This window comes from Ovis canadensis, chromosome 1 (genome assembly GCF_042477335.2).
Source record: "Ovis canadensis isolate MfBH-ARS-UI-01 breed Bighorn chromosome 1, ARS-UI_OviCan_v2, whole genome shotgun sequence".
Classification (NCBI taxonomy): Eukaryota; Metazoa; Chordata; class Mammalia; order Artiodactyla; family Bovidae; genus Ovis; species Ovis canadensis.
This window is the reverse complement of record NC_091245.1, coordinates 138447126-138459465: the sequence shown is the minus strand read 5'-3', so window position 1 is coordinate 138459465 and position 12340 is coordinate 138447126. Positions and strand designations below refer to the sequence as shown.

At 34.9% G+C, this 12340-nt stretch overlaps 1 protein-coding gene across 1 annotated transcript in view; it reads left to right on the top strand.

Moving 5' to 3' along the window:
* Positions 1-9574: 9574 nt before the first annotated feature.
* Positions 9575-12340, top strand: part of NCAM2 (neural cell adhesion molecule 2) — a 263454-nt gene continuing 260688 nt past the window's right edge. Inside the window, exons 1-2 of the mRNA XM_069589008.1 lie at positions 9575-9629; positions 10363-10569. Coding sequence (XP_069445109.1) covers positions 9575-9629; positions 10363-10569 — 262 coding nt within the window. The remainder of the gene's footprint in view (positions 9630-10362; positions 10570-12340) is intronic.

Below are 12340 nucleotides of genomic sequence, written 5' to 3'. Positions count from 1 at the left end.
AAAGCCAGTAAAACTTTGAGACAAGAAGTTTACCCTGTTCACGGAGGCCACAGGTGCCTTCCCAGTCTCCTGAGGGAGTGAAGATGCAGAATGTCTTCCCGTTCAGGTCTTAGAAACCCAGGCAGATAAGTGAACGCAGGGAGCCTCTATGCGCCAAGGGATCAGTCTGAAAAAGAAAGTAAGAGAAAGAAAGAGAAAAAAAATGAAAACACGGGGTGACCAAGCTTCTTCAAGCGAGGCCCAATAGCTTTATTTTTAAAAGGTACTTTTATACCTTGTCTTATACATAGAGGGAAATGAAAGATGCAAAGTCATACAGAGTCAGCCCAAACATTACATCTGTTTTGTCTTTATCAAAACCAGGATTATTTTTGCAAACCTTTCCCCAAAACAATATTGTGTACATTATCTTTTGGGCTTGGAGGCCTGTGAACATTTTATGACCCTCTTTTGATAAAGGCTGTTTAACCAAAAAACCTATTTTTCCTTGAAATGTTTTTTCTTATATTTTTAATCTATGTCAGCCTCAAAAAGTATTAAACAAGTTACATTTTTCACGGAGCAAAGGTGTAGTTAGTTACAAGAAAGAACCAATTAGCTCAAAAGTCTGATGTGGTTAATTTCAAGGCTACACTATGCACTCCCCGGTGCACAGTGGATAAGAGATATGGGAACTTAGCAACAAGCATTGGCCCAAATGAAATCCTACATTAGCACTACTCTAATAACTTTTAAGTCTTTGAAAGGCTCTATGTTTTAGGCTTTCCGTGCCTCTCACAGTTGGGAGGCTGTAAATAATCATATGTGTAGCTGCAAGAGTCTGGATATACCTGCCAAGCAAGCTATAATGCTAACAGAGGGGTTTGATTTGAAATATTTTTCTCATGTCCAAGATACTTATTAGCTATAGCCCTAAGTTAATTTTTTCCAGAGAAAGGTGGTCAGGAATAGCCCCCTGTTAATGTCAGAGGAGTTGGTGAAAGTCATGAAATAGTGAAACAGACAGATTCTGGTTTTGGGGTAGATGCTCCAGGAAGCCTAGGGAGCCCCTTGAGTTCTGAAGCCTTGCTTAACAGTTCTCTTCCACATGACTTTTGTCGTGGGTGGGATCTCCTGTGGTGGCTCCTAGCAATCTAGAGCAATGATTAACACATGACCTTAAATTTTAGTTCTTCAAGTTTTTTCCTAATCTGCACATGTTTTAATGTATCTGTAGGGGTCAATTAGAGTAAATCTAGCCTTTCAGGCTTCCCTGGTGGCTCAGAGGTTAAAGCATCTGCCTGCAATGTGGGGGACCTGGGTTTGATCCCTGGGTCAGGGAGATCCCCTGGAGAAGGAGATGGCAACCCACTCCAGTATTCCTGCCTGGAGAATCCCTTGGATGGAGGAGCCTGGTAGGCTAGAGTCCACGGGGTCACAAAGAGTCAGACACGACTGAGCAACTTCACTTTCACTTTCAGCCTTTTGGAAATTTATTAAACTAGAGAATTATGTGTTGTCTTTTTACTATATACTTTTATTCCCTGATTTATAGCCAATGTGCCCAGTCACCAAAATGTCCATAAAAATATGGTCTTGATTAATGGATGAATTGATAGTTTGTATAGAATGAAAATTAACCATGTGTTTTAATATAAATTAATGAATCAATTTCAAGATTAATTTCATTTTATTTCAATGAATATGTTATTTATTACACCCGTTAGCAAATCTGTGTAAAATTGTTCAGAACTTTTTAAATGCCTACATGTGTTTGGCTTTTAAAATGGCTGCATCTTTCAAGTTTTGTCCTTTCTGTAAACTCCAAAGATCAAACTGGAAATTGCTTAAGTAAGAATTGGCATTTCTCAAAAGTTCTAATATCTTTAAACTCAATTTAAGTTGGTGAAGTGATTCCAAAATTTTACATTGTCAGTACTGTCAGTGTTCTGTACCCAGTGTACGATAAACTCTTGGTAAAATGTATTTTCATTATTCTGCCATGCATTTATATATATTATCAGTTTAGGAGAAATATAAGTGAGAGTGATGAGCTTTCCATTCTAGAGGTTTACATTTAAATATAGTAGAGAAGAGTTCCTTGATGGCTCAGTGGGTAAAGAATATGCCTGCAATGCAAGAGACACAGGAGATGGAGGTTCAATCCCTGGGTTGGGAAGATCCCCTGGAGGAGGAAATGGCAATCCACTCCAATATTCTTCTTTGGAAAATCCCATGGACAGAGGAGCCTGGCTGGCTACAATCCTTGGGGTCACAAGAGTCAGACACAATTGCTCAGACACAACTGAGCAATTAACACACATACTCAGTTCAGTTCAATTCAGTTGCTCAGTCATGTCTGACTCTGCGACCCCATGAACCGCAGCACTCCAGGCCTCCTTGTCCATCACCAACTCCCGGAGTCCACCTAAACCCATGTCCATTGAGTTGATGATGCTATCCAACCATCTCATCCTCTGTCGTCCCCTTCTCCTCCTGCCCTCAATCTTTCCCAGCATCAGGGTCTTTTCCAGTGAGTTAGCTCTTCGCATGAGGTGGCCAAAGTATTGGAGTTTCAGCTCCAACATCAGTCCTTCCAATGAACACCCAGGACTGATCTTTAGGATGGACTGGTTGGATCCCCTTACAGTCCAAGGAACTCTCAAGAATCTTCTTCAACACACATATCATTATCAACAATATACATTTCATTCGTTTAGTGAACATGCCTCTGGATCAAAGACATTTATTTGTTGATGTTATAAATGGAACTATCTAAGAATATCTTGAAAAGTTATTGATACTTTAGTTTTATTTTGAAGATAGAATGTTGCCAGCCATGCGAAGATTAGAGAAAGGGAGATGGCAAAGGAAATAGTTTGCACAAAAGTATACTGGTGAGGAAGTGTGAGTCAGTGGGGAAATGGAGGATGATTAATTGTAGTTGTCTACAGCTGCAAAAGTATTAAGGAATAGTTGGAAATAAACTTGGAAAAATTAGTTTTCTTTCAATTAAAATGTACACGATAACTAATTAACTGAATAAAAAAATGCACTTTGAAGATTTTTTAGTAGGCAGGGGAAATTAAACAGTTTTTGAAATGTATACTTGCAGCAACCTGAGGAATATTCTCATGGGGAGAAACATTGAAGAGATATAAGTCAGAAAAAGAAATACAGAATTTGATACATCACTCTCTCAGATTAGAAGGCATATCTCAGGTTACAAATAAGTGAGTGCATGCATTAGGGAGACAGTATTGGAAATAAACAAGAATGCATACAAGAAATATTTCAGAGGTTATATATCTAAGACTTTACAATTGATTGGTGATGACCAAAAATTGAATAGTAAACAGTTAGCAACTGTTGATGCAAGGGTTAAGTGTTCATTTTGAACATGGAAAATTTAAAATTAAAATATGCTATTCAACTGAATGCTTGTTGAGAATTAGAAATTGTAAGATTCAACTACGGGAAAGCATAGACTGGAGAACCAAAGAGAAAAGGAAATTGGTGTCATGAAATAAGATGATATCTTAAAGGAGCAAGTACAAGTAGTGAAAAGAGAATGAGAAAAATTACAATTCCCTTCTTCCAATCATATCACCTTTTTTTCTATCTCTATCCATAGGTGTGAGTAAACCTTTCCCAGTTTGTAAAGTCCCGTGTCCAGAATTGTGGATCCCCTCAAACTCTACGCATTTCTACAGATATAATTTCTTAAGAGGCCAATCTCAAATTCCTTAACTTTGTCTACAGTTTGATTCTATTGTCCTCATTGGGGATTAGTTAATTCTCCAAAGAAAAAGTCTTCTTCTGTCAATTCTCACTAGAATTGACAATGTTTATAATAGATACTCTCTTGTTCTTTCATTTGGGGCTTCCCTGGTGGCTCAGACAGTAAAGTATCCACCTCCAATGCAGGGTACCTGCATTCGAACACTGGATCTGAAAGATCCCTTGAAGAAGGAAATGGCACTCCGGTATTCTTGCCTGGGAAATCCCAGGGACAGAGGAACCTGGCCAGCTACAGTTCATGGGATCACAGAGAGTCAGACTTGACTGAATGACTAACACACTTCCTTGGTTCTTCCAATTTTCTTCCTATTCTGATTCTTTGTTCTTCTTAACATGTTTCTCTCTGAAATATTAGACTTACTAGAACACTTTTTGAGCACCTATCATATAAGTACTCTCTGAGTGTTGATGAAATTATTAATAAAAATGGACCAAGACTGACAGGGGAGAAGAGAGCTATGTAGCCCATCCTGTTTCTCAGGGAGTTTTCCAGAAAAAGGATTCATCAATCACGTATGGGACATACAAGGAGTTATTTTAAAGAGTTTAAATAACATGTATGACAAGTTTTGGCTGATAAATATTTTCTTCCTTTCTCATATTTTTGATTTCACATTTTCTTTAAACATTGTCAACATAGGTATGTTAGTTACATCCTTAGTCTAATATATTTTTTCTTAAATTTCATGGATATATTTATCCTCTAGGTTATTTCAACTAATTCGTGCTCATAGTACCTTATTTCACCATGTATTTTATAATGTCATAGTGTGAATTAAGTTTGAAGAGAGGTTCATTTATGAAAATCTTCTGGAGTCGGGACTGATTATGAAGGGATTTTGTGTTTGTTTCTGCCATGTAGCCCTGAGCCCTATATATGAAACAGCTTTATAAGTTAATTTTCAGCTTGGGGTTTCCCAAAGAACATGTATTTACAATTTCAAAATTCCAAATCTAGGATATGGTAGAACCATTGTTAACCTCTTTAAGGAGAAACATTTTTCCTTTACACAGGCCAAAAGAGGGTCGTTCCCTTTTGCCAGTGGGCTAGTTTATTCTATACCCTTCTTAACACTAAGGGTGAATCTTATTCTGGTCCAGTGTTTGGTGATGTTCTGTAGCATCCCCTCTTCTCAGCAAGCTTGGATCCATCCTCTGCAATCTTTGAGCCTTTCAGTTACTATGATCCACAAATTCCCAATGTAGGCTTATACTCTAATTTTCTAATTTTTCTTCATTATTATTATTATTTTTTCCTTGAAGGACCATTACTTTCCTGAAAAGGTTCAGTTCAGTTCAGTTCAGTTGCGTCTGACTCTTTGGGACCCCATGGACTGCAGCACAACAGGCTTCCCTGTCCATCACCAACTGCTGGAGTTTGTTCAAAATGTCCATCCAGTCAGTGATGCCATCAACCATTTTATTCTCTGTCACCCCCTTCTCCTCCTGTCTTCAATCTTTCAATCTTTCCCAGCATCAGGATCTTTTTGGAGTCAGTTCTTTTTCTGAAAAGGTTACCTATGCATTTCTGGGAGCAAAGGATGGTGGAACAGTGTTTTAGGGCATGGTCATACTGTCTTGACATATTATTATGAACATAAATCTTATAATTTATGTTAAAGCATAATTTTAATTATCTTCTGATCTTAGAATATTCAGCTGTTTTTTTTGTGTGTGTGGCTTCTCATTGTAGTTCTGATTTGCATTTTCCCAATGACTAATGAGGTCAAGCCCCTTTTCATGTGATTACTTGCTACTTATATCTTTTTTAATTTTTATTTTTACTTTATTTTGCTTTATAATACTGTATTGGTTTTGCCATACATTGACTTGAATCAGCCACGGGTGTACATGATTTTCCAGTCCTGAACCCCTCTCCCACTTCCCACCCCATATCATCTCTCTGGATCATCCCTGTGCACCAGCCCCAAGCCTCCTTTATCCTGTGTCTAACATAGACTGGCGATTTGTTTCTTACATGATAGCATACATGTTTTATTCCAAATCTGACAATAAACTTTTTCAATATCTTCTCTATTTTATTACCATTGCTCTGGTTACTTCAATTAACTTATTTATTTTGTGGGGGGAAAAAAAGGAAAAAGTTTATTCCCCTCTCTTTATTTAGTATCCCCTCTCTTCCACATGTTTGTTTTCTTTCATGGAAATATTTAAGCATTTAATCAAAAAGTACTTCACTTATAGTTTTAATTATTGTAATAGCAGTGTAGGGTGTACTCTTTTTAAGCAAGTTTCCAAATTTTGAGCAAAAATTTTCTCTAGCTGTTGCCCAATCTGGTAGCACACGTAAGGCCTAGCCTGTGAATACGGAACAGTTGTCTGAGTATGAATTTTCTCAAAATTTCAACAGAGCCTGAATATGTCTTCTATTTGTCCTGGTTGTAAAGTGCATAATGATATAATGGGTATAATTTGTTAGATTGTGTTTTGTAAACTTTCATTTCTCTTTACAGGTAATAAAAGCATGAAAGGATAAATAATTGCTGTTTAGATCATGTGATATAGACACGATGTGTTAATATTTTAGCATTCATGTCTAAAAGCAAAATTAATTTTACTCAAATATTTTCTTTCAGCTCTTCTTCAAGTGACAATTTCACTTAGCAAAGTAGAGCTTAGTGTGGGTGAATCTAAATTCTTCACATGCACAGGTATGTATTTCTACAAATATTTTCAGATAGCTTGTTTCATTCTTCAGTTAGTTATAAAATATACTGAATAATTTAATAGTTAAAATATCAGTTCTCTAGAAATAAAATTGTATATTATCATTGGACTTATAATGGTTGGAAAAGTGTTAATAAGCACATTTTACATATTAAGCACTATGAATTTTATTTATTACTTTCCAGTTACTAATCTTGACTGTCAAACAAACTATTTTGAAGATAACTTAGAAAATATAATGTATGCATGATAACTTTTAAATAAATGTAAATATTTCCCTCTAAATAGTAATATTAGAATAAATTTATATGTTATAATTGAATCATTTTGTTTAGAAATATATCATAATGCCTATGGGAAATTATATGGTTCTACTTAAGCAACAAATTTTTATTCAATATGTAAAACTCACAGATGAACACAGCTATTTAGATAGATAATATTAATTTTCATGCATAAAGGACTTCATATATAAAGTTTTAAAATATTCATGTAGTGCCAAATTGTGTTTTAATACATTTTAAAATTGTTTTCTTTCATGATTATAAGTTAGCAATTCAAAACTGAATTAAATATGTATTTCTGACAAAATGCATTATAAAAGTTGTCTTGAGAATAGCATGACTTATGTAATTCACTATTGCAATTAATAAAAATAGAAGCAATTATAATAAAGTATCTAAAAATCTTATCAATTCATATGAATCTCTAATAAAGGCCTTGGTTCTTCATAAATTTGCCTTCTTAAAGGTCTAAATTGATAGGTCTGTTGATACATGTTGTATATTTGCAAATGGGAAAACAGAAAGTAAGGGAGAGATTGGTTCAGTATCTTTTTTTTTTTTTAATATCAACACAGCTTTGGCATAAAAATATAACTCTTTGTTTCTAAACTTTATCCATACTTTATATGCACAAATGCACACATGCACACATCCAGCTCAGCTGTATCACAAAACCACAGAAAAATGAAATTGTTTAAAAAAATGAATTTGAAAATAAAATCAAATTTTATTATATTCTTGGATTTGCATTATCTTTATGAACTTAAAAATACAGTCCATTGTATTATTTTCTTGGATTTGCATTATCTTTATAATATAAATCATATGATGTATTGCTTCTATAGATAATTCATAAGTTAAATTAACGGATAATTTAAGAATATGAATTAACATCATCCAGTGTTACTGTTTGGCTCTTAGTAGTAGGCAAACTAATAAAGCACTCTTTTTTTTCCTTTTGTATAATGAAAATTAACCAAGAGCTGTACTGTTGTCCTGGAAGAAACCTTATTTACCTTAAATGCACTAGTAAAGCAAAAATCTAAAAATAAAGATGTGGGAAACCTATACAAATCAGAACACTTGTATATATTTTTCTATCACAGTGGTGATATATTGATATGATTCTAAAATTTCCTGCACTGAGACATCTAAAACTATGTCTTCAGATTGAACTAGAAGGTGCTCATGTTATGGAACTAGGTTTTTTGACTCTAATCAATAGAAATTGGTAAGAGGCCAGATGAGAAATTCAAACAGGGCTTTATCCCGAATTCTGCTACACACTAGGATGTGAAAACGAGTGACAGTTTCCTTGCTTGCTCTCTGAGGTGGGGTGAGCTGGTCCTTTAAATGGTTTGAGGGTAGGTGTGAATTTCTGGGTCACTGTAGAGAGGTAGCCTAGGTCATACACTATGCAGGTGTCATGTGTAGTACCCTGCTTTTACTCCCTCAAAAGTAACAGTTGGAATTTGGTCTTTATGCATCTTGTTCGCAATTTGCTGCAACTGCACGTGCTTGTAGTTACTTTTAGTCCCTTATAGTTTCTTTGTGTTCTGTTACTCTAGGAGACATTTTTTCAGGTGCAAGCATTTCAGTGAAAGGGTCCCAGGTCCCAAGACTCAGCAGAGCTCAGTCATATCCTCACAGAAATGAGCACAAATGTGTCACATGTATGAATTTTTATGTTACCTTTTCAGGAAAAGAAATTTAGTTCTATTTATTAATTTTCCCATTAGCCCAGTATTATCAGCAATATAACATGGACATTTTTATTGGGAATCACTATTTATTGGATTTGCCAAAAAAAGAAAGAATTATGATTGTACTATGAAAATCCAGAATAAGCTCTCCATGATAATGAATTTTTTCCATATCATTAAGAATTAAAATGTCCAAAATATTTCACAGAAATATCCTATATAATTCATTGTATAAAATGAGGATTTTGTATTTCTCAAATTTAAAGAAATACACATTTAAATGATTCCTTTGTCAATTCATGATGGAAGAAGAGGGAATTAAAGCAAGTACCTCCCCTAAATGAGTTACCCTGTAACTACTATGGTTTTATGGTTCTATTTAGAAAAACTGAATATAACATAACTAAGATTATTCAAAATTTAACTAAACTTCTTTCATACTTTTTTCTTCATCATATCCAATTTGATATAGGAAGAAAGATAATTTGTTTCTAAAGCCATTTTTTGGGGAAAAAGAGAATGAGAGGGAACAATTTTCTTCAAAAAGTTCCCAAAAGATGTTAGTTAACTTTATGCATTTTTCCCCAATACTTTTGAGTTAATAGTGCATGCTGCTTCCACAAATTATCTCACAAGCAATTAGGTGAAATACATCCTTTTGGTGTCTAAAAGTAAACATGGGAAGCTTCAGCTTTTATGAAGAGGATAATAACCTAGATTCTGAATTGGAAAACTTAAATAAATGTTTACCCTGTAATGATTTGGCTGTAATTGCCTACCACCATAAGTATCGTTTCAATACATTCTAATTATCATATGATTAAATGGTTAGCAGTTTTAGAATCAACTGATGAAATTACTCATTTCAGTTGGGAAAAGAGAAGATTAGAGATTCATTTGAAAAATAGTCATTGGCCTTATCTATACAAGTTTAACAACTTGAGAGATTAATTCAAAATTCTGTTAACAAAAGCCAAAGTTTATTTTATAGAAGATTTACATTTTTATGAGCTCTGCTGTATGGTGGGGAGAGTGCTATTTCCTGACTCTATCAGAAAGAATTGAGCAGATGAAAGTATGTTCATAATCGTGTTTCAATTTAGATTATGTCTACTGGAGATGGCTCAGTGGGTAAACAATCTGCCTGCCAATGCAGGAGACACAAGAGATGCAGGTTCAGTTACTGGGTTGGGAAGGACCCCTGGAGAAGGAAATGACAACACACTCCATTATTCTTGCCCGGGAAATACCACAAACAGAGGAGCCTGGTGGGCTACAGTCCATGGGGTCTTAAAGAGTCAGATGCAAACAGGCACACACATGTCTATCAAATGAACTGTTATTTGGACTCAGTTGCCAAGCCAGTTTCAGTACTTGTTATAATAATAATAATCCATAGATCATTGTGGTAAAGTTTACACTATGTAAGTGCTAAGTAGCTTCAGTAGTGTCCAACTGTTTACAACCCTATGGGCTGTAGCTCGCCATGCTTCTCTGTCCATAGGATTCTCTAGGCAAGAATACTGGAGTGGGTTGCCATGCCCTTCTCCAGGGAATCTTCCTGATCCAGTCACTGAACCTTGACTCCTCCATTGCAGGTAGATTCTTTAGCACTGAGCCATCTGGGAAGCCCCAAATTTACTCTTATCATAGCTTAAATACCATACTGGAAAACCCATTTCCTATGGGTTTTGCTTACTCAGACGAGATTTAATTCTCAGTGTTGGATAAATAAGGATGAACATGTGTGCTAGCATTTGTGTTTACTTTCAATTTTGTAAGATTTTCAGACTTCTGTTTACATTTTTTTCTACATTGTTAAAGTTGTTACATAATAGTAAACGCCAATATCAAAACAAACACTTGAAACATATTTTCAAGCATTTCTTTTCTATGGCTCTCTGCAGCAATTGGTGAACCTGAGAGTATAGATTGGTATAATCCTCAAGGGGAGAAGATAATTTCAACACAGAGGGTATCAGTGCAAAAGGAAGGTATTAGATCAAGATTAACCATCTACAATGCAAATATAGAAGATGCAGGGATATATCGTTGCCAAGCAACAGATGCCAAAGGACAGACACAAGAAGCTACAGTTGTTTTGGAAATTTACCGTAAGTCATGTATTTATGTTTTATTGATTGAAATTATAAATTATTATAAAAATTCAAATTGAAATACACTTAACAATAGAAGCTAGTACCCATTGAGAACTAACTTTGTGCTGGACAATGTAATAATAAGACTTTTACAGATATCAGCTTATCTATATTTTACCATAGTACATCTCTAAAATAAGATAGATAAAATGTTGCAGTGGATTATAAATGGAGCCAATTCTATTGGGTAAATAATAGAGATGAAAAAGTTTTAGTTTTCCAATTCCATTAACAATCTGTTAGGTAATAGACAACAGTTTATTTAGTGTTACAGAACTTATTTGGAATGCTTTTTTCACTTTAAAAGCTCATGACTAGAGAAAATATCCTGTGTGATAGCAGTGACCAGTCTAGAATGAGAACTGGGGAAGGATCAGTTGATAGACTTTAGACAGAGAAAAAGTTGAAAACTCATATAAAGAAGAATAATTTCCCACCAGATTCTTAGCTCCAGGTGTTTTCATTAACAAGGTTTTCTACACTTACACCTCACTTTATGACTTGAAATTGATTAATTCCTCATTCCTATTTTTAGGAATCCTTAACATGTTTAGCAAAACTGAAGATCATTGATTCCCTGGTTTTGAAACCAGGTTCCATCACTTATTTCTGTGGTCCTGAGCAATTGGGTACCCTCTCTGTTTTCAATTTCCATTTATAAAATGGGTGTAATAGTAGTACTTACATCATACATAGAGTTGCTTTGAGGACTACATTAATTCATGCACAATGTGCCTAGAATATTACCGTGCAATTAATTTGTGGTAGTTAGCATTTATACCAGTGAAAAACTATAAAAGTTTTACAATGCTAGTGCATAAGTTATGTCTTCCTTACAGCTGTGTTGAGCAAAGAGCCAAAAGAGTGCCATAGCAATACTTCCTCTTAAGATGACAACAATCTGTTGGAACATTGTTGTCGTTTGTCCTGATTTGATCTTTTTTCCTCCCTCCTCTTAGCTTCTAAACTCCTCAGAGAAGGATGTTTTACTTCTTTATATGCCCATTTGCTGTAGTAATTTCATAAATTACAAAAAACTAAATTGAAAACATAATTTCATAGACTAGTATCTGGAAAGAAGGGTCATTTGAAATGATACAAAGGAAAATTCCTGGTGTTTTATTTGTAAAGGTAATTTTTTTTTCTTAGCAAGAACAGTGAATTACCTTTGTGAAAATTTCTCATTAAGCATAAATATCCACATCCATGCCTTCATTTGATACACTTATGGATGTCTACTATATGGCAAACAATATTCTAATTCTTAAAGACTCATTAGTGACTAAAACAGAAAATGTCACTGCCCACTTGGTGCTAACATTTTAGTAGGTAGAAACCGAAGACAAAAAGGAAGCTAAAACTAATGTATAAATGCTAGATATATATGCTATAGAATCCTATTTTGTATGTGGAGACTGGGCAAAAAATTTGTTGGAATTTAAGAGAGTGCAAATGCCCAAGAGTGAGAACAAATCTGGAGGGTTCAAGGAACTCCCTGGAGTAGAGATTAGGAGGAGAGAAGAAAAATCAGGATCAAAAATTATGAGGTATAATCGGCTCCAGTTTCATCCATCTCATCAGAACTGATTCAAATGAATTCTTTTTAACGGCTGAGTAATACTCCATTGTGTATATGTACCACAGCTTTCTTATCCATTCATCTGCTGATGGACATCTAGGTTGTTTCCATGTCCTGGCTATTATAAACCAGAGAGATGTTATGGGG